The sequence below is a fragment of the Balaenoptera acutorostrata genome, chromosome 13 (genome assembly GCF_949987535.1).
Source record: "Balaenoptera acutorostrata chromosome 13, mBalAcu1.1, whole genome shotgun sequence".
In the NCBI taxonomy this organism is placed as follows: domain Eukaryota; kingdom Metazoa; phylum Chordata; class Mammalia; order Artiodactyla; family Balaenopteridae; genus Balaenoptera; species Balaenoptera acutorostrata.
In genome coordinates this window covers 14,090,322-14,109,880 of record NC_080076.1, presented here as the reverse complement: position 1 = coordinate 14,109,880, position 19,559 = coordinate 14,090,322, and the positions used below count along the sequence as shown (strand labels likewise).

Sequence of the window (19,559 nt, the reverse complement as noted above, 5' to 3'; positions counted from 1 at the left end):
TATTTATACTAAAAACATACTTGTTAATGCTTAAGTGAATTATGTTTTGCTGTTTGGCCATATTTTGAACACAGCTCCTCTTGGGTTGATTTTCGGGGGTTTTGCGTTAGTTTAGGATTGATCTACTTCAACTCCCTTATCATATGAGTGTTTGTTTCAGTATTACAATTAACTTTTTTTTGAGATCTAATTGTCATGTGACATGTTATTAGTTTTAGGTGTCCAACATAATGATTTGATATATGTCTATATTGTGAGATGATCACCACAGGAAGTTTAGTTAGCATCCATCACCACACAAAGTTACAATTCTTTTTCCTGTATGAGAACTTCTAAGATCTACTCTCTGAGCAACTTTCAAATACACAAAACAGTCTTGTTAACTATGGTCACCATGCTGTACATTCCATCCCCAAGACTTATTTATCTTACAATTGGAAATTTGTACCTGCAATTAATTTTTTTTAACATCTTTATTGGAGTATAATTGCTTTACAGTGTTGTGTTAGTTTCTGCTGTATAACAAAGTGAATCAGCTATACGTATACATATATCCCCGTATCACCTCCCTCTTGTGTCTCCCTTCCACCCTCCCTATCCCACCCCTCTAGGTGGTCACAAAGCACCGAGCTAATCTCCCTGTGCTATGCAGCTGCTTCCCACTAGCTATCTGTTCTACATTTGGTAGTGTATATATGTCAATGCTACTCTTTCACTTCATCACAGCTTACTCTTCCCCCTCCCTGTGTCCTCAAGTCCATTCTCTATGTCTGCGTCTTTATTCCTGTCCTGCCCCTAGGTTCATTAGAACCAATTTTTTTTTTTTTTAGATTCCATATCTGTGTGTTAGCATAGGGTATTTGTTTTTCTCTTTCTGACTTACTTCACTCTGTATGACAGACTCTAACTCCATCCACCTCACTACAAATACCTCCATTTCATTTCTTTTTATGGATGAGTAATATTCCATTGTATATATGTGCCACATCTTCTTTATCCATTCATCTGTTGATGGACACTTAGGTTTCTTCCATGTCCTGGCTATTATAAATAGTGCTGCAGTGAACATTGTGTGTACCTGCAATTAAATTTTTTTTAACATCCTTATTGGAGTATAATTGCTTTACAATGGTGTGTTAGTTTCTGCTTTATGACAAAGTGAATCAGTTATACATATCCATATATCCCCATATCTCTTCCCTCTTGCGTCTCCCTCCCTCCAATTAATTTTTAAAGTGGTTGCTGGCCCCCATTTCGCTGGAGCACGATAACTCTCTAATTCCGCATATGCATATAGTTTCTACAAACTAAGGACATCTGCCCAGGAAATCTGAACAAGTTGAATGTAAATTGTCTAATTCACTTTAAGAATAGATTCTTCAGATTTCTGAGAAATGAATACCTGATATAATTGAATACAGCAATGGTATTTACTAAGATTCAGCAAAGATAACACTTAACTATAACAGGATCAAGAAGACTGTCCTAGAGCTGATATATTTGGATTATAGCAAGCTACATGACAGATCTCTCACACTGGTATGAATAAAATAGAGAAATATGGGCTTGGTAAAAGAGTAGCTGTGGAAAGATGCGTAACTGATAAAACAGCAGTAGGTCTGTGCCAGTCTATACCATCTATACTTTTGAACTTGGCCTATTTTTTGAAGACCACTCAACTTGTAGTACTGATATCTGATCCTCAGTTCTGCTCTGCCACTTACAGCTCTGTTACCTTGGGTAAATTACTTAGCCTTTTAGAGCCTTCTTATTCTGTGTAAAGCATAGTAATCATTTCTGTCCACTGCTAGTTATAGGGTTTTAATGAAGTTTACATGAGAGTATATATGTGAGAGGACTTCAAAAACTCATTTTATAGTTCTTTCTTTTATAAGAAAAAATATATGAAGCGATGAGGGAAAACTAGATCAGATTTGCTGATGATAAAAGACTGAGAAAGATAGGTGATGTCTGCTAGTACTAATTTATAGGATTAAATGGGACTAATGGGTATATGGCATCCTAATTAAAATAATCGTTTAAAAAACATACTGGGAACATTTGTACTTGAAATTCACAGGAAAATTTGATAGCATTTCTATTTGAGTAGCCACCATAAATTAGATCAAAGAAGTCTGCTCATTTTAAGGGAAAAAGCTGTATAGCATAGTGAGTTAAGAGCACAGTTTGGAGTCAGACTACCTGGCTTGGATCCTGTTTCTGCTACTTTTTTATCCTTGTGACTTTGAATAAGTAACTTAATCTCTCAATGCCTCAGTCTCTTCATCTAAAAATGAGGATAACGGTACCTACCTCACAGAGCTGTTGTGAGAGTCAGCTGAATTAATATTTATTATCATTTGCAGTAAGTCTGTATAAGTGTAAAATAAATTATGAAAAGGCAAACATTGGATTTAGGATTTTTGTAATGGTTCATTAAAATCTACTACCATACAGTTAATGCATTGTATTTTATGTCTGTAAAGGCATTGTACCTACATTTTTACAGATGTATTTAATCACATTCATGTAAGTTATTTTTAAATATAATTTCTTTTTGTGTTTTTCTTAGACAATGGTTACTTACTCAATTTTATAACTAACAGATGGCCAGAAAAGGGGTTTTTTCCCTTTATTTATTTATTTTTTTGGAACTTAATAATAGTTTTAAAAAATCAATATATGTTGCCATCTACAGAACAAATACTTTAAAAGCAAAGAAGAGCAGAGGTAGACAGAGTGAAGTAAGAAAGAGATTACAGACCAGAAACAAGCTCAAGGAGTCTTTTGTATAGGAAAAAGAGTCAAATCAGTGCGGGAAGGGTAGGCTATTCAATAAATTTTTCTCCTTCTACAGGGAAATTATTTATTTACCTCTTACCATATACATACACACACACCAAAACAAAGTCTCCAAATGAATTAAAATACTAAATGTGGGAAATGGAACTTGAAAACTTTTGGAAGAAAATATTAAAACATATTTATGACCTTGAGGTAAGGATTTCTTAGACATAAAAATTGTACACTTTAAAGTAAGAGATTGATATATTTGTATCAAAATTAAAATTCCTGTATGTAAAAAGCTAACATAAAGTAAAAGACAAGCCACAGACTAGGAGTACATATTTGCCATATACATATAACAGTCAAAAAGTATTTCAAATTTAGAATCTGTATAGAATGCCTATAAATTAAGAGAAGGAAAAATAACCTAATGAAAAATAGGCAAAGGATAAAAATAGGTAATTCAAAAAGAAGCAAACCAATGAAAAGTTGCTCAAATTCACTAGTAATCAGGGAAATGCATTTCGCAATACCCAGCCTTTTGGCAAAAATGAAGATGTCTGACAACACTTAGTATTCCTGATATGGAGGAAGCAGGCACTCTTGTGCTCCCAGTAGAAGTGTCGATACAACTACTTTGAAGAATATTTTGATAAAATCTAGAAAAGTTGAAGATGTGCACATCCTTCAACCCAGCTTTTCCACGTGTAAGTATTTATCTGGAACTTATGAGGGTGCGTAACGAGGTGTGTACAAGGTTGGAAACAGTCCTCTTGGCCATACATAATGGAAACATTAGTTATGGTATATTCATAAAATGGAAATCTTAGCAGCCTTTAATCAGATCTCAGGTCTGTTGTAGAGCATTACACACAGTTCTATACCATTATGTAAATTTTCAAACACATAAAACAATACTGTATATTATTTGTGGGTACTTGTATATGTATTATAGATATAAAAGCATCAACTAGAGTCACACTAAATCCATTATTGTGATTGCCCTTGAGGAGGGAAACATTAGGGACATGAACTTTAAGGTATTTCTTCTTAAGTTGCAAACTGTTAGCAGTTGTTCATATCAGGTGGTGGTTATATGGTGTTGTACTTTGTACTTTTCTTTAAAACAATTTAAAGTAAAGCATTTTAAAGTATTTTTGTCAAAATTTGCATGTAGTAAATTCTGGTAAAACAAGAAAAATTTGTAATGGGAGTTATAACTCCACTATTCCACCATTAATTGGCACCTAATCCTATAACTGTGCAGTGTAAATTGAGTTTGGTGTTTTTAGTGACATGAAATACCATCTTCTTTCTGGTATATGAACACAGAATGAATTTTGCATAGTAAGTTATTTCTGCATATGTGTTTGGTATATGTCTACCTTTTTTGTTACCTTATATTGAATATCTGTCTTGTATTATCTATTAATTAAATTTGCACAAAATAACAGCAAAAAAATGTCATTCTTTGCTCACAAACTATTGGTACATATGTACCAGTTTCTCTATTCTCAGTCTCCTGTTGCCATTTGTAACCTTGAGAATCAGTTTTATCTGGAAGGGAAATCTTCAGAATCAGTTAATAATTCTTAGTATAATGTTGACATAAATCTCTTTTAAGATACATTTGACATGTTTCAAGTGAACAAAACTGTACCAATAGCTTTTTATTGCATCATATGGGGAGTCTTGTAACTATTCTGTTGATGTATATCTGTACGGAAATAGAATTACTGTTAGAAAAGTACCTAGCAACAGCCTTAAAGTTTCTAATTTTTCTAGGCAAGAGTAGCTCCTGATTATAGGCATTCTTTACAATCATGGTAAGCTTGTTTTTTGAAGCTTTTTTTTTTTCTTCAGGGATGGATATGTGAGTAAGGAGAGTTGACCAAAGAATATAAGGTGGAATGATGACAGTTATGAATGTATCACCAAAATCTCTAGTCACATTTTATTATTGTTCTTAATGTTTAATATTTGCATTTTGTACCCTTTAATAAGTTACAGTAGTAAGAATTTTTGTCTCCTAAACCTTCTAATAAGATGTTCATATCAAATAGGTAGCCTGTATTGATAGGTGATTTTTGAATCTACAGTCTCACTGAACTCTTCCTGACAGATTTTTTTTCTATAAACAATATTGTCTTCTGAATGTAGTTTTGATCAAATATGTGTGACACAAAGGTCGGAAAGTAAAAGGTATACTTATGTACTGTTGGTAGGATACTCTTTTTGAGAATAATTTGGTGATATCAATCATTTTTAAAATACATATTCCTTAATATCCAATTCCATTTCTATAATTTATTATAGACAAGCTTGTTTGCATTACTACTGAACCTAGATTTTTTTCATATATTCTACAAGTAAAGGTATCAAAGATTGAAAACAACCTGACTGTCCAACAGTAGGGGGTTGGCTGATTAAAAAAAAACGATCTATATGTGCTGATGTGGAATGATCACCAAGATATATGATAAGTTGAATAAATTAGGATGCAGGCTAATTTATTCAAGTATTTGTGTTTCCATTTACATACGAAAAGGGAGAAATTGGCCTATGCCTAGCATATTTCTAAAAGGATATATACAGAAGAGTCTAAACAACGATTGTCGTCACAGAGGGTGATTGGTGGTTGGGAGATGGGCTTACCTTTTCTTTGTATGCCCTTTTATATTTTACCACATATCATGTCTTAAGTGGCAAGGCTGGGATTCCAAACCAGATCGCTAACTTCCAAGTCTGCATTCTTTCCATTACACCACAACTACTGTTTTGTCCATTTTAAAGCACAGTCAAGCAAATATTCTTAAATCATTTTAGTGTATGGTCAGGCAAAGTATCTTAATAACTCATTCAGAGTATATCTTACTAACACAGAATAGCCAGTTGTTTTAATGCAGAAGGCAAGTCAAGTAGTATAATATTGATCATTTAAAAAATAAAGTGATAAACTATAGCACCACATCAAGACAGAGGTGAATAATCTGCTGAATGAAATTCTAAGGAAATCCGCCAAGGTTGGATTAGCATGTACTCTCTTTTTCAGTCTTGAAGCTTTGCTGCATGGTTACATCTAAGTTTCTGGTCTAGACATGGAACATGGCTAAGCCTCAAGGAGGAGACCCCAGTTGCCATCATGGGTGTAACCTTCTTCCAGATATTCCCACCTATTATTTCAAAACTCCCCAGCAGTCAGAAATGATGTTCATTTGTTTATGAAACCAGCTGGTCCTGGTTAGGTGGCTTAGATTGCTCAAGGTAGTGTCATCGTATTGGCTATGTTCTTTCTAACCATCCATCAGCCCTGTGCTTGTGTGCTGCCTTAGTTCAGGCCGTTAGCTTACATCTGGACCCTCAGTTTTAGCCTTATAACTGGTTCCTGTGCCTTTAAACTTTTCCTCCATCCTTGTTCTTAATTGATTTTAAAAGCTATTCATTCCTGTCACTGCGGCTAAAACCTTTTAACATTGCTTTCTCCTGTCCATGGCAACTTTTTCGAACTCTTTTTTTATTAGCAAAACTATATATTGCAGAAACAAGAATTTAATTCTTTTTAGGAATTTTATTTTTTCCCATCTTTGCATAGTTTATGATAAAAATGACTTTGAAATATGTTATTATAAATGTGCATCATAAAGTTCTCCCTGTAATTTTGCTTCTTCCTGCCTTTTCAACCCTGTTGTCATATACCAACCTTTGGTGTACTCACATTGTTTACTCAATGTCCCTTGAACGTGTTTTGTATATTCCTATCTCAGTGCCTTTGACCATATTATTTTTCCTTCTCTTGGAATTCTTTTCCTCCATCCTCCTTTTGTTTTTTTCCAGATTCTGTATATCCTTAAGGGAAGGTCCAGTTTATGTTCCTTCCTCTCCCTGAAGCTTCTCCAGCACATAGTGATCTCTAAATCCCCTGAACTTGTGGGGTTTTTTTTCTCTGTTTCACTTATGGAAATTAATTATATGGAAACCTGTGACTGTGTTAGTGTTACTGAAATTTTTGTATATGTTAATGTTTTAGCTGACTGGATTTTTTTTTAAGATGTTTGTTGGAGTTCCTGTCTCATATATCTTTGACTTCTTTCACACCTGGCACAAATGCCTAAAGTAGGCAATATATAAATGTTTATTTAGCATGAGTATAGAAAAGAGACCATATTTTATTTATCTTTCTGTCACCAGTGCGTAATATTGTGTCTGGCAAATAAGCCTTTGAAAAAATGTTGATTTTATGTTAAAGAAATGATCTTTAGGTAGTGGGATCCTATAAATATGTAAGTTTCGAATATTCCTTGTGAAATTCGCTTTTCCCTGTATAGCCTGAGGAAAGTTGAGTCCAGGCTGATCTTTCTGAGGCCTTTCACGGTATCAAGCCCAACTTAGCTGGAATCTAGGAGATCTGAACCTGCGTGCTTTTACATATTGTTCAAGGGAACTAATGGTTTAGAGCTCAGGCTTTGGCATCAGAGAGCTTGAGTTTATATTTTTACTCTGCTACTTCCTAGCTGTGTATCTCTGGGACAGTCTCTGTTTCCATACTGTAAAATATGGAAGGTAATGACTCCTCTTGCAGGGGGCTGTCACGAAGGTTAAATAAGGTTATCTATGAAAAATATCTGGCACAGAATAAGTGGTCAGAAATTGTTCAATATAATAACTAATGCTGTTATTAATAATAATCTTCCTTTTAACCTGATGGCTGTTCATATGGTGAAATCATCCAGCATTATAGAAATTTTAACTTCAGTGAATAGTTTGTCAATAAAATTTCAGTGTTCAAGTCTCTTCCTAAGTTTAAGTCTTTTGATTTGACTTTTAACTCAGTGGAATCTTGTGACAGAAAAGACAGTGGACTGCAAACTGGGAGACTTACATTGTACGCCTAGCTTGCTCACAGATTAATTTGCTTAACCTTTAACATAAAGTAGTCTAATTGTATTATCGTTATCTGTGTACAGCATGAAACTACAGTGGTTTATAAACTTATTAAGGCAAGAACCAAGTCTTACTGAATTTTATCTTTCTACTCCCTACCGTGGATTAGTAAATATGCATTGAATGAATACACGATTCAGTTTTCTCATCAAACTGGGGTTGATGGAGGGGTTGGACTATCTCTAAGATTCCCTCTAGCTCTCAAATATTTTGAACATAGGGGTCAGTGAAGTGAGTCCCAGCGTTAGAGAAGAACTGAGGATCAGAAAATATAAATATAAGTTTTGCCATTGACAGATTTCTGAGATCCATTTTTAATTTAAGTGGATAACATATTAAAGTGTTTATGCATGACCTCAGGTTTAGATATGATTACTTTTAAGGTAAATTTGTTATCTTTCTGTTTATTAAATTTATATATTATATACTTCTTTCTTTGTTACTTATCATGACACAGGCATGGTTCAGTAAACGATCTTTACTAAACAAATTGGAATTTAAAGCTAATTGCTTGACATTATTTTTCTTCCTATTCTTTAAGTGTGAACTGGGTACTTTTGTGACTTTTTAATTATAAAATGCCCATATCATAAAAGGTATTAACTGTGTTTGGGGAAAAAATACCAAAGCACAAATAAAAAAACTCAAGCAGTATGGAGAGGAGTATGTATTGAAAAATTTTAAGTCTGCTTCTTGGAGTCAGTTATATCTACAACCTTTAAAAATTATCATTCAATCTTTTATTGTAGCTTCCTGTCAGTAACCTGGTACACTATAGTTGTTCACTAAATGTTCACTGAATTAACCAATGCTCTTTACCAGTCAGGAGCTGATCAATTTTCCTGGTACACTTAGCTTTTAAAGTGCTATATAATTTCCATAAAAGATACCTTTTCAAGGGTCTGAAACTCATTTTTTTAACTATTGTAAAAGTTACCTTCTGTCATCAGTACTAAAAGATTAAAAGTATATGTATAAATAAGACTACTCTCATATGTGATTTATAAAATCAGTCTGCATGCCTTATAGTCACACTGTGTATAATGGTTTTAGTTTTCAGACCTAGTAAAACTTACATACAGGTTTTACTGGTTTGCCAACTATGATGAAAGTCCCTGATCATTCGGTTTCTGAGTTGTAAAGTGAATTACTAAGAAGTTACACAATCTTGGAATTTGAAGGAAGGCTTTGTGGTATACTTTATATTAGAAAGTGGTAGTAACTTCTTTCTTAATAAAAGAGGCTAATTTTTCCAAACTCTTCCTCTTTTATATTAGAGTATTTGGAAAGGCATGTGCTTGCCCTGGAAAAGAACTGTGGCTGAATCCAAAGAAGCATATTTGTCTAGGAGCTGTAATATTACCTATTAGTCTTAAATTCCAAAGTACATTTTATGTACAAAATCTATTATAGGTTAGCCCCATCAAAGTTAAAATTACTTCCTTCTATAATTTTTTTCTGACATGGAATAAATTTTAATAAATTAGGAGATTTTTTTTACTTTTATGACACTATAGTTATTGTTAGTTAAAAAGACAGAACTTTTTTTCTTGGAGAATATAAAATTGTTGGCTTGGAACTAAAAAAAATAATTAGAATATATTTTTCAATGGCCATAATAATACCAAGTCAAAAATTAAGCAGTGTTTGCTTTCCGCAAGAACTCTTCCTATTGCATAGGTGATTTCTTTGAAACTTTTAGAGAAATAGTAACAGTATAATGGAGGAATAATACATGGTGATCAAATAGGCTCTAACCTAGGCCTGTATGTGTGATTGAAAATACTCTAACCTAGGCTTGTATGTGTGATTGAAAATACTAGAAAACACTTAGAAAACTAACATTAGATAGATACTTAACATAATAGAAAAATATTTATCCAGAATCAACAACCAACATCATACTTAACAGTTCATGATAACCCAAACTCCTGTCAATATATAGAACATTACTGTCACCCCAGAAAGTTCCCTCATGCTCCTTCCCAGTCAGTCAGTCCCCACCCCTTTCAGCCCCCCACTCCAAGAACCACTATAATGATTTTTTCTACCGTAAATTACTACTGCCTATTCTAAGACTTCATGTAAATGAAATTATGCATTATGTACTCTGTGTAAGACTTCTATCATTCAGCCTAAAGCATTGAGATTCAGTCATGTTGTGGCATGTATCTCAATAGTTTTTTTTTTTAATTGCTGAGTAATGTTCCTGAGTTCAGCCTATATTTAATATGAACTTTCTAGATTTCTGTGGTTACTATTGTTATTTGGTGTTTCTTGGTTTATGCTTAAAATAAATTATGCTCTAATAAATGGTACTGTAATACTTGATTTTCTGTTATTTGTTTATGCTGTCTTAAAACTTAAGTTAGTAGCAAGTTGTTATTTATCAGATATAATTAAATTGCAGGGGAATTAAATGCTTCTGTGAATACGAACACAGTGTTCTCAGAAGGGTACTATATATAGAATTTCACTTAGTTCACCTTAATAGGAATTTAAAGATAAGTGGTTCATTGATAATGACATAGCTCTATTTGAAGAGTCAACCATTTCAATTATTGGCATGTACTAATTGTTTTAAAAGGAGGTGAGGGAGCCCTATGTGGAGTTCAAATCTTTATTTCTATAACTTGCATTCATTTGTCCAGACTGTGCTTTCTAAACACAGATAATCTATTCCTTAGAGCAATATATAAACAGTAGACACTATGTAAGTAGCATGATTTAATAAAAAGAGTTGACCTAGCCTCTCATTTGTCCCTTCTTTGCATTAGCTAGCTAGATCTCCTTTAATGAGTATCAGCATTGATTTCTTCCTTTAAGTGAGAATGTTTACATCGTGTTTTTCTGTTTAGGCACACTTAAAAATCTGGCACAAGCTAGGGACACTCCCCACTACCACCATGCACATAAAACACAGAACTCTTGAAACCCCTTCATTTGCCTTTTGCATCCCATATTACAAATTCAATAAATGAAATCTTTAGGAATCATCTTGTTTACTTTCTTTTACTTAAACCCACATCCATTTCACTACCAGGACATGTTGGTTCTACATCAAAAAATAACCCAAATCTGACCACTTCTTACATTTCTACTGCCTCTATTCTAGGCCAAATCTGATCATCTCTCACCTACATGAGTCTAATAGCCTCTTTTTTTTTTTTAATTTTTATTTTATATTGGAGTGTAGTTGATTTACATAGTAGCCTCTTAACTGGTCTCTCTACAAACCACTTTCCTTACAGCAGCCAAAATGATTTTCCAAAAATGTATGTGTTTTTGTTGTTTTCCATTGTACTTGGAATAAAATTCAAACTGTTTGCAGTTTTGTTGTCCTTAGCTGGGCTTGCATTATATCCTGTGTGTCCGTTATTCAGGAGTTAGTTAGAGATCTGATCAGGGAAACTTGAGTTACTTCAAAGTAGCTTAATTGGTATGAGCATTTTTACCTTATTGTTTTAATAGAATTCCTATATCTTAGAATCACAGTTTTATTCACTGGAAAAAAAATCATAGCTAATTGATTTCCAATCCCTTATTTTGGCAGTTAAATAAAAATCTGTTTAATTCTTTTTTTTTTTGGTTTATTACAGATCGAGCTGGGAGCATCAGTACCCTTGATTCTTTAGACTTTGCAAGATATTCGGATGATGGTAACAGGGAAACGGATGAGAGAGTGGCAGGTGAGTAAGATTGTAAAGACAGATTTGGATTTTTTGACATTCCAGAAATAATAAAATGACTTGAAGAATTCTCTTCTTTCTATAATTTGGTATGTGAATATATTGATATAGTTATTATACAAAGTTATGTTACTAATTTATTGGTTGCAGGGAACATCCCAGCCCCCAACTGCTCTTTCCAGTGGTGCTCTGAATTTTTGGTTATGCACACCTACAGTTTGCTGAGTTCCGCTTGTAGCCAGTAGTTTACAACCATGTAGTTATACAGCTGGTGTAAAAGAGGTTTAAGTTAGCCATGGTTTAATACAAAGTTAGTTGGTCATTGGCCTCCTCATTCCTTTTATCCTCCAAACCAGGGCTGAGTAATATTCATGTGTTATATACCAGTACAGCTCTACTGATTGTTAAAATTGGTTTAAATACTTCTATGCTGGTTGGTGAATAAAACTTTGCTTGGTTCCCTGGATGCTCCCTGGCCATCACTGCATCTCTCCAGAAACTTCTCTTGACTTGCCTGTGATCCAGAAAATAAAGGGTTAGTGCTTGGTCCAGCAGGGGCCTCCAGGACCTTGCCCATTCCAAAAAGAAGGCCAACATCCTTCTTAGTTGCTTGGTTTCTCATTCCAATCTCCTTCCCCTCTCTATCCTCCCACCATTTCTGCCTTTTAGGCATCACCACTGGATCTGTAGGGACTTCAGAAGACCAATTTGTACCCTCTGTGTTCTGCCCACATCAAATGAGGCCAGTTGGATTCTTCTGGGGGTCCACCCTGGGATTTACCAGTGTAGCAGCTCTGGCTCCTCAGGTGTCAAGTGACTGGTACCTTTCTGGTGCTTCAAGGCTGTGGCTGTCTGTTATTGAATTAATTTTTGAATGTCTTATTGGAATTGTGGTTTTCATAGGACGTTGACTCTGAGATAGATGGGAAGTAGACAGACATCAGTTAGGTATTTTAATCCACCAGAATGGTGGGCACACCTGGCACAGGAAGGATGCCACGTGGGACAGATGGGAGCCTGTGAGGGAAATATTTTTCTTCCATTTACTGGGACAAGTTTATTAAAACCTACCAAATGTTTGCCTGTCATAGTCATTATGAATAAAAGTGAGTGCTAATTTTTATATAGCACTTGCTCCATTCTGAACACTGTTGTAAATGTATATTAACTCTTTGAGTTATACAATTATCATCATCCTCCCCTCCCCAAGAAACTGAGGCACTCAGAGATTATTAAGACTTTAGTGGCAGAGCTAAGACTTGAACGCAGATAACCCAGCAGCAGAGCCCACAACTGACTGCACTGTATGCTACCTCTTAGCATGAAGGATGAGGTTTGACCTGGTTAAAATGACATTCCAATATGTGGTTTTCATTTATTACTCGAGAATAGAGCTATTGAATGTTTAAAAAAATCTCTCTTTCCCTAATCTCTTCCCTGAGTTAGGGGAAAAAAATGATGTAATTGTTTTTAGTTCAACAGAGGCTAAGAGAGGATTCAGCAGTGAGAACGATAGCATTATCAATTGAATGGGGAAGTCATTGGAAGAGTTTAATGCAGCTCCATATATCAAGTCATGATTTAGTCATAAGCATTATTAATTAAAAGCTGTGTCAAAAAGGAAATCACATCAGTACTGTCTGAAAATTAGCAAATCAAATGGGAATTATTTGAATAATTTTAGGACAAACTTATCCTACTAATTATATCATTTGTTAAGTGGCATTATGTTATATTTAATTATATAGTAAATGTTAGCTATTCTGTGTTTTCTGTTATATGTTAAGTATTAAATGCATTGTGTTTTGGTTTATTAGAGACTAACCAAATATATTTAGTTTTGTATATTGTATTGTTGTTCAGATGGTTATGTATTAGAAAATAACTTCTACCCAGAAATAGACCACATAATTATTTTCTTCCCTTTAATTTTTATTTGAAAACCTAAATTTTAGACTTAGTAAAATTTAAGAGGTTCATCATTATTCTCAGTATTTAGGTATTTTAGTATTTCTAATTAGGGAAAGCACTGATGTAGAAGCGAGATGTTATAATTAAGCAAAATGTTATAACTAAGCATAACTAAGAGTGAACATTTTAAATATTTGGTAGTTTTGACCTTATATTTTTAATCTAAAGATTATACTCTTGTCTCTAAGTTTGGGGAGATAAAGTAATTTTTGCTTACTATATAATGCTAATGTATAAATATATGCTGTCTTGAGAAAGAAATACTATGTGGTATCACTTATATGTGGAGTCTAAAAAATAATACCAATGAATCTATATATCAGTATAAAACAGAAACAGAGTTATAGACTAGAAAACAATCTTATGGTTCCCCAAAGGGGAGAGGGAGGAGAGGATGGGACAAATTAGGAGTATGGGATTAACAGATACAAACTACTCTACATTAAATAGATAAACAACAAGGGTTTACTCTGTAGCACAGGGCATTATACCTATTATCTTGTAATAACCTGTAACGAAATATAATCTACAAAAAAATTGAATGACTATGCTGTACACCTGAAGCTCAAGACAATATTGTAAATCAACTATACTTCAGTGTAAATGAGTGACTGAGTGGTGTCTTCCATCTTCATTGGAAAAGGGAAGGAAATGTATGTTATTCCAGGAGAATGGCATTTAGACTTTTAGTGCTCTTGTGCCATCGCCTGTTATTGAACCAAATGTGTGATATGTGGATGAAAATTTCAATTAATCACAATTCCCATTTACAAAAAGAGTTTTGGCTCTTTGCTAACCATTGCTAGTAACTTAGAACCTAATCAAAAAATGAATAATCCAGAAAAGATAATTATCCTGCCATCTATCATTGGATCACATGTAAACCTCACTGAGAAAGAATAAAAATCTCTTTTATTTTCATATACCAGTCTTGGGCAGAAGGAGATTATAGATAATACAGGTATTGAGTCCGCTGCCCCACGATGCAAATGTAGGGTCTGCTCCAGGCTTTAATAAACTGTTGCTGTTTATGAGACATATATATACTACTACATGTGGGTTCAGCATCATTCTTATCATCTTTTCCCTAAATTTAAAAATCTGGTTATTTTTTCAAGTCTGTACAGGTGTTCCTTTAAAGAGGAAAAGATCTCTAAATGGACAAATGTTTATTGAGCACCTGCTCTGTGCCAGGCACTGTTCCGGTTGCTTTATATAAAATACTTACTTAACCTTGTGAACAATCCTTCAAAATAGGTCATGATATCCTTATTTTATAGATCAGAAAACTGAGATTGAAATTTTTTCCCAGTAGCCTCCGTACGGTTAAAGGGCAAAATCAGGATGTGAACATATAGGTTTTTATTCCAGGGCTCACGATGTATCTTTAAGTACCAGGCTGGAGCTTTGACTCATCTGTACATTCATGTGGATAGCAGAATCTTATCTTTCCCATACAAGACTGTTTCAACGTAGTCATTTTCTTTCAAAAAAAAGTAAAATTTCAAAAGCATTTCATTTAAATTATTTTCCACTTCTGAATTTAGTAGACACCAAACCAAAATGAGCTTAATTTAACTGACTTTTTAGTAAAAGCCTTTCTATATGTTATTAAACAAAGCTGTACAGTGTACATACAGTGTAGCTGTTAAATTTTCAAGTTTTCTTCAGGATAGCAAGGGACATCTATGTTCTAAATATTGGGATTGCCATTCTTTAATTAGACATTTTGAGCATCTGCTACATATTAGGTACTATGTTAGGCGCTAGATACAGAAGCATGAAATAGACAGAGTTTCTGCCCTCAAGGAATTTGTACTAAAACCTGTCTATGTCTGTAATACAAATAAATGTTCAGTACTTTGGAAATAGTGATAAGGAACTTGTTGATTTTAGAACCATCTATATCCCTGTCTCAGGTTCACTTGATCCATCTTTTAGCATCAGAGTCTGACTTTATTTGTTCTCATACCTCTACCTGTTACTGTATTACTTCTCTAGTTCATACCTTAATTTTTGTATTGGGATCTAGAGAACTGCAGAAGCTGTTCTTTCTAATTTGCAGGGAAAGACACTACTGAATGCTGGTAAGATCACTGATGTTTAGATTTATTAGATATGGCATCAAGTACTGGAATGCCCATTCATACAACTAACATTTGTTGAGTCCTCTATATTCAAGGTATTATACTGTTATGGGAACAATAAACAACAAAGTAGACATATGAAGCCTTTTTAAGCCTACGTAATCTAGTAAACATTCTAAAATGAAATTCAAATTTTTGCCTGTGGGATAACCTGGCCTTACCCCCTGGGTAAGAAGCATCATCAGTAGCCCTCTCATTCCTTAGCTGTTGGGCTGCAGCATACATATCCAGCTTTATCAGGATTAAATAAGTCTATCTGTCTTATTATAATATATTTTTCCTTAGTACAAATATCTTTACTTCCTGTTTGCAGTACTTTTTTGTTTTTCTTATTTTCAACTTTACTTAAATCTTATTTATGGTTTTGTATGATTTAAAATAGGATAGATGCTCCAACAAGCCTTTTAAGGGCAACAAGCCTTTGATATGAGTAGTAACTTGTTAAAATTTATATAAGCCATAAAGGTCTGAACTAGGACAATTGCAGAGACAATTGAGATGAATGGTTATTTAGGATTCAAGGGCTGGAATCATTATGGCTTGACATTTAATTAATGTGTGAGTAAGGGCAAGAGGTAAGTGAAGAGTAATCTCCAGGTTTCTTATTTGGGCATCTGGGTAGATAGTGGTGCCCTTAATGAAGAGATACTACAGGAGGAGGGAAGGCAGATTTGAGAGGAAGATGATGAAGTTCATTTAGATAGGATCAAATTCAAAGCTTATGAGACATTCAAGTGGGCATGTCCAGGTGATAAACAGGTAGCCCTGTTTATCTTGGGGAAAAAGTTTAAAGATTTCTGAATCTTAAGAGTACTGGTGAGAGTAAAACTGTAAGAGTGAAATGTTTATCATGCCAGTATATAGAGTAAGAAAAGGACCAGAGAGGACACTCTGGGAAACACCAACTTTGAGATGAATGATAGAGGAATCTGTAAGAGAACCTGAGCAGGAGGAACAATAATGGGAAGAATTTTCTTCTTTTAAAGTTTAAGGAGGAGGAATTTTTTCCCCCTCAGAAGAATATAGAAAACTAAATGTCTACAAACCATGGAGATTGCATCTTGCTTCCATTCATTTATTTCTCACTATTTGCTAAGTCATGCGTAACAGTCCTCTACCTTTCTTAAGTCTGTAATAGGCAGGGAGCATTCTCTAAACCCAGAAGGAGTGGTGATGGTACTGTCTGGGGATTTTTGTATTATTTTAGGAATATATTTTTATTCTAACTCATATTCTTATGAGAATTTTCCTCTTTTCCCAGAACCTTTCCTGGGATAATAAAATAAGTATTAAGGATGGGGAAGTGGTATTTTATTATGAAGTAAAATCACCTTATATTCAAGGGAAAAGAAATCCAAGAAATTCTGACTTGAAAGAAGACAATTTCATGTCTACTATGAGATGGCAAGGTCCTTGACTCAGCCCTAATGATATGAACTCTTCACTAGTGAAGAAAAATGGGAATGAAAAATACTTTACTCTGATCAGTATTATAGGAAAGATCTAAAATATGTATTATTTTGAGTTTTGTGCCAAAAGAACTAAGACTAACAAATATTTCAAGATAATATTAGTAATATATTTAGTTGGGGCACAAAGAATCAATATTTCTTTCTGCTTTGAAATTTAACACTGCACCTTTGGTGTCTCGACATGGTCAATTGTATATATCCCAAGTCATGAGCACCTGATCTTGAAGCTCTCAAGTACCCCTGATATAATGCCAGTATTATCCAACCCTATTTAGGAAATAACTATTTCAACTAATCTAGAATTGCTTATACTGACTTAGTCATTAAATATTTTGGTAAGATTGTAATATGCAGTATTAGAATATACCTATGTCTTTGCGATTACTTTAGTTCCAATAAAATTGCATTCAGCAGGGTTGGGCTAGTGGAGGGTTGGGATAGTGGAGTGAGCAGGCTGGTAGTTGGTTCCTACAGTGTTTTTTAAAAACATGTACTTCTTCAAACATTTTTATGAAGAATTATAATATTTGAAAAATACTTGGAGGTTGCTTGGTACAATGTATCTCTTTACAGGATAATAAATTTTGAGATTTAATCCAATATTTTTTTAATGAAGAAGTGACAAATTTATATATGTGTAAATATAGCTGTTCAGACCTTTCTTGTGAAACTTTCTCACATAACTGCAAATACTTGATCATACTGTGCCTTTATAGAGATGTGCTATGGCTTCAACGATATGCCTTTGTCTTTTAAAGTCTATATTGTATATTAAGAAACATGCAGCAGAGTGAATTCATTTTGATAAGCACTATCGTTTCAGAGCATTGGTACCTTTTAATGACATTTGGCAATGTATGTGTAGATGTGCATAAAAATATAAATTCTTGCCGTCTGACATGGGTTTTTCTGGCTTTCTGTGCCTTGATCATTTAGTGTTTTGCTCTTGGTCACCTAAACTTTCACCAGTTGAATTTGAGTTTTTTTCACAGTTTGTGTTTTAACCAGTTTTTTTAAATTTATTTTTTTCATATTTCTTTCATTCTGGTGCAGGGCATTTCTGATCTGCAATTGTTCTGTAATATGTTAGTAAATTGTAAGTGATACTGGAAGCATAATATGTATACTCATTTTGCTTGTGGTATAGTTAAGTGCTTTTAAATCAAAATAAATTACCTAAAGTTTTGAAATAAAAAGAAAAGTAAACCTATTCTGTACATACCTAACACACTGAATGTGTGCAGTCTGACTTTAAACACAAACTCTAAGAGTTTCCAGAAGTGTAAGTTTTAGGAAATGTTTTAACTTTGTTGCACAGAAATGTTTGCAGATCAGCATTGCTGACTACCAAAAAAGAAATAGTCACGTACATGTCATCTGATTTTTAGTTGTGCTTCCATGTTGCTGCAGTGAAATTCTGTGCATCAAAATAATTGGCTTTAATGTACTAGATGTGATTCAGTTACATCTTAAGTTTTTAATGAAAATATGCAAACTGAGTGAATTCTATTTTTTCCATATATTTTTATAGCTTTGTTGTCTCTGATAGCATTTCATTTGCCATCTTCTTTATTCTGTTTATTAGTCAATGAGGAAAAAATGCATCTTTAAAGTGTTAAATTTGCTAATTTTTATGCAGAACTATTTAAATTATAATTTTTTTAAATATCCAGTTGTGACAAAGATCACTTAATTTTCTCAGAGCTTTACTTCACAGAAATGGCTTTTTTCCCCACATCTAAGCTTGCTTTTTCTTCAGAGCAGTATTTATATATTTTAAAGAAAATTCCCAGCAAAGACACATATAGTTAAATCTTGCTCACGATGAAACATTTTAAAGAGCTCATTAAAATGTCTCCTCAGTATTCATGTTTATCTTATAATCAGACTCTGTGGTAATAGGAGAAATCTTTAAGTTTCATTAGTACCTCTTACTATGAACAAATATCTATTTGAAGAGTTGTCAGAAACTTTGAAATTCTACTTAAATTTACTCAGTATCCTTAGATTACCACACTTGTAGAACTGTACTCAATCATTTGCTTTAGAATGATCTTAATTATAAATTAAAGGACAAACTATTTCTATCCTTTGGCTTTAAATGAAACCTAAAAGAAACCCCTCAGAACTTTTTTTAGATATGTGTTTAACATATCTGTGCTTGTTTATAGAAGACATACTTGTTTGTAGAAAAATTGATAGGCATCCCACATTTGTTAAATATTTAAACCCTGTTCTTTCAACATCTTAATGAAGGACTATATTCACTAATGTTTCTGTATCTTGATTTATAACATTATTCTAGATAATGCATTTTAAAATACCTTTTTTTTTAATCCTAAGATTTTCTTTAAGTATATTTGCTAGGACTTCATCTAATTTTTGTCTTTTCCCCTAAAATTATGTCACCTGAAAACATTCCATTACATTTCTTACCTAGACTGAGTGAAACACAACCACCTAAATTACTAAGATTTTTATTTACCTAAAGGAGAGTATGCCATAGATCTTATTTTTAAATAGAGCTATTCCTTGTCAGACAGCTGGAACAT

At 33.6% G+C, this 19,559-nt stretch overlaps 1 protein-coding gene across 5 annotated transcripts in view; it reads left to right on the top strand.

Annotated features, from left to right (window-relative positions):
- Positions 1 to 19,559, top strand: part of RELCH (RAB11 binding and LisH domain, coiled-coil and HEAT repeat containing) — a 122,841-nt gene that overhangs the window by 6,924 nt on the left and 96,358 nt on the right. For all 5 annotated transcript variants that reach the window (XM_057526484.1, XM_057526483.1, XM_057526482.1 and 2 more), the window contains exon 2: positions 11,328 to 11,417. In XM_057526484.1, the coding sequence (XP_057382467.1) occupies positions 11,328 to 11,417 (90 nt within the window). The remainder of the gene's footprint in view (positions 1 to 11,327; positions 11,418 to 19,559) is intronic.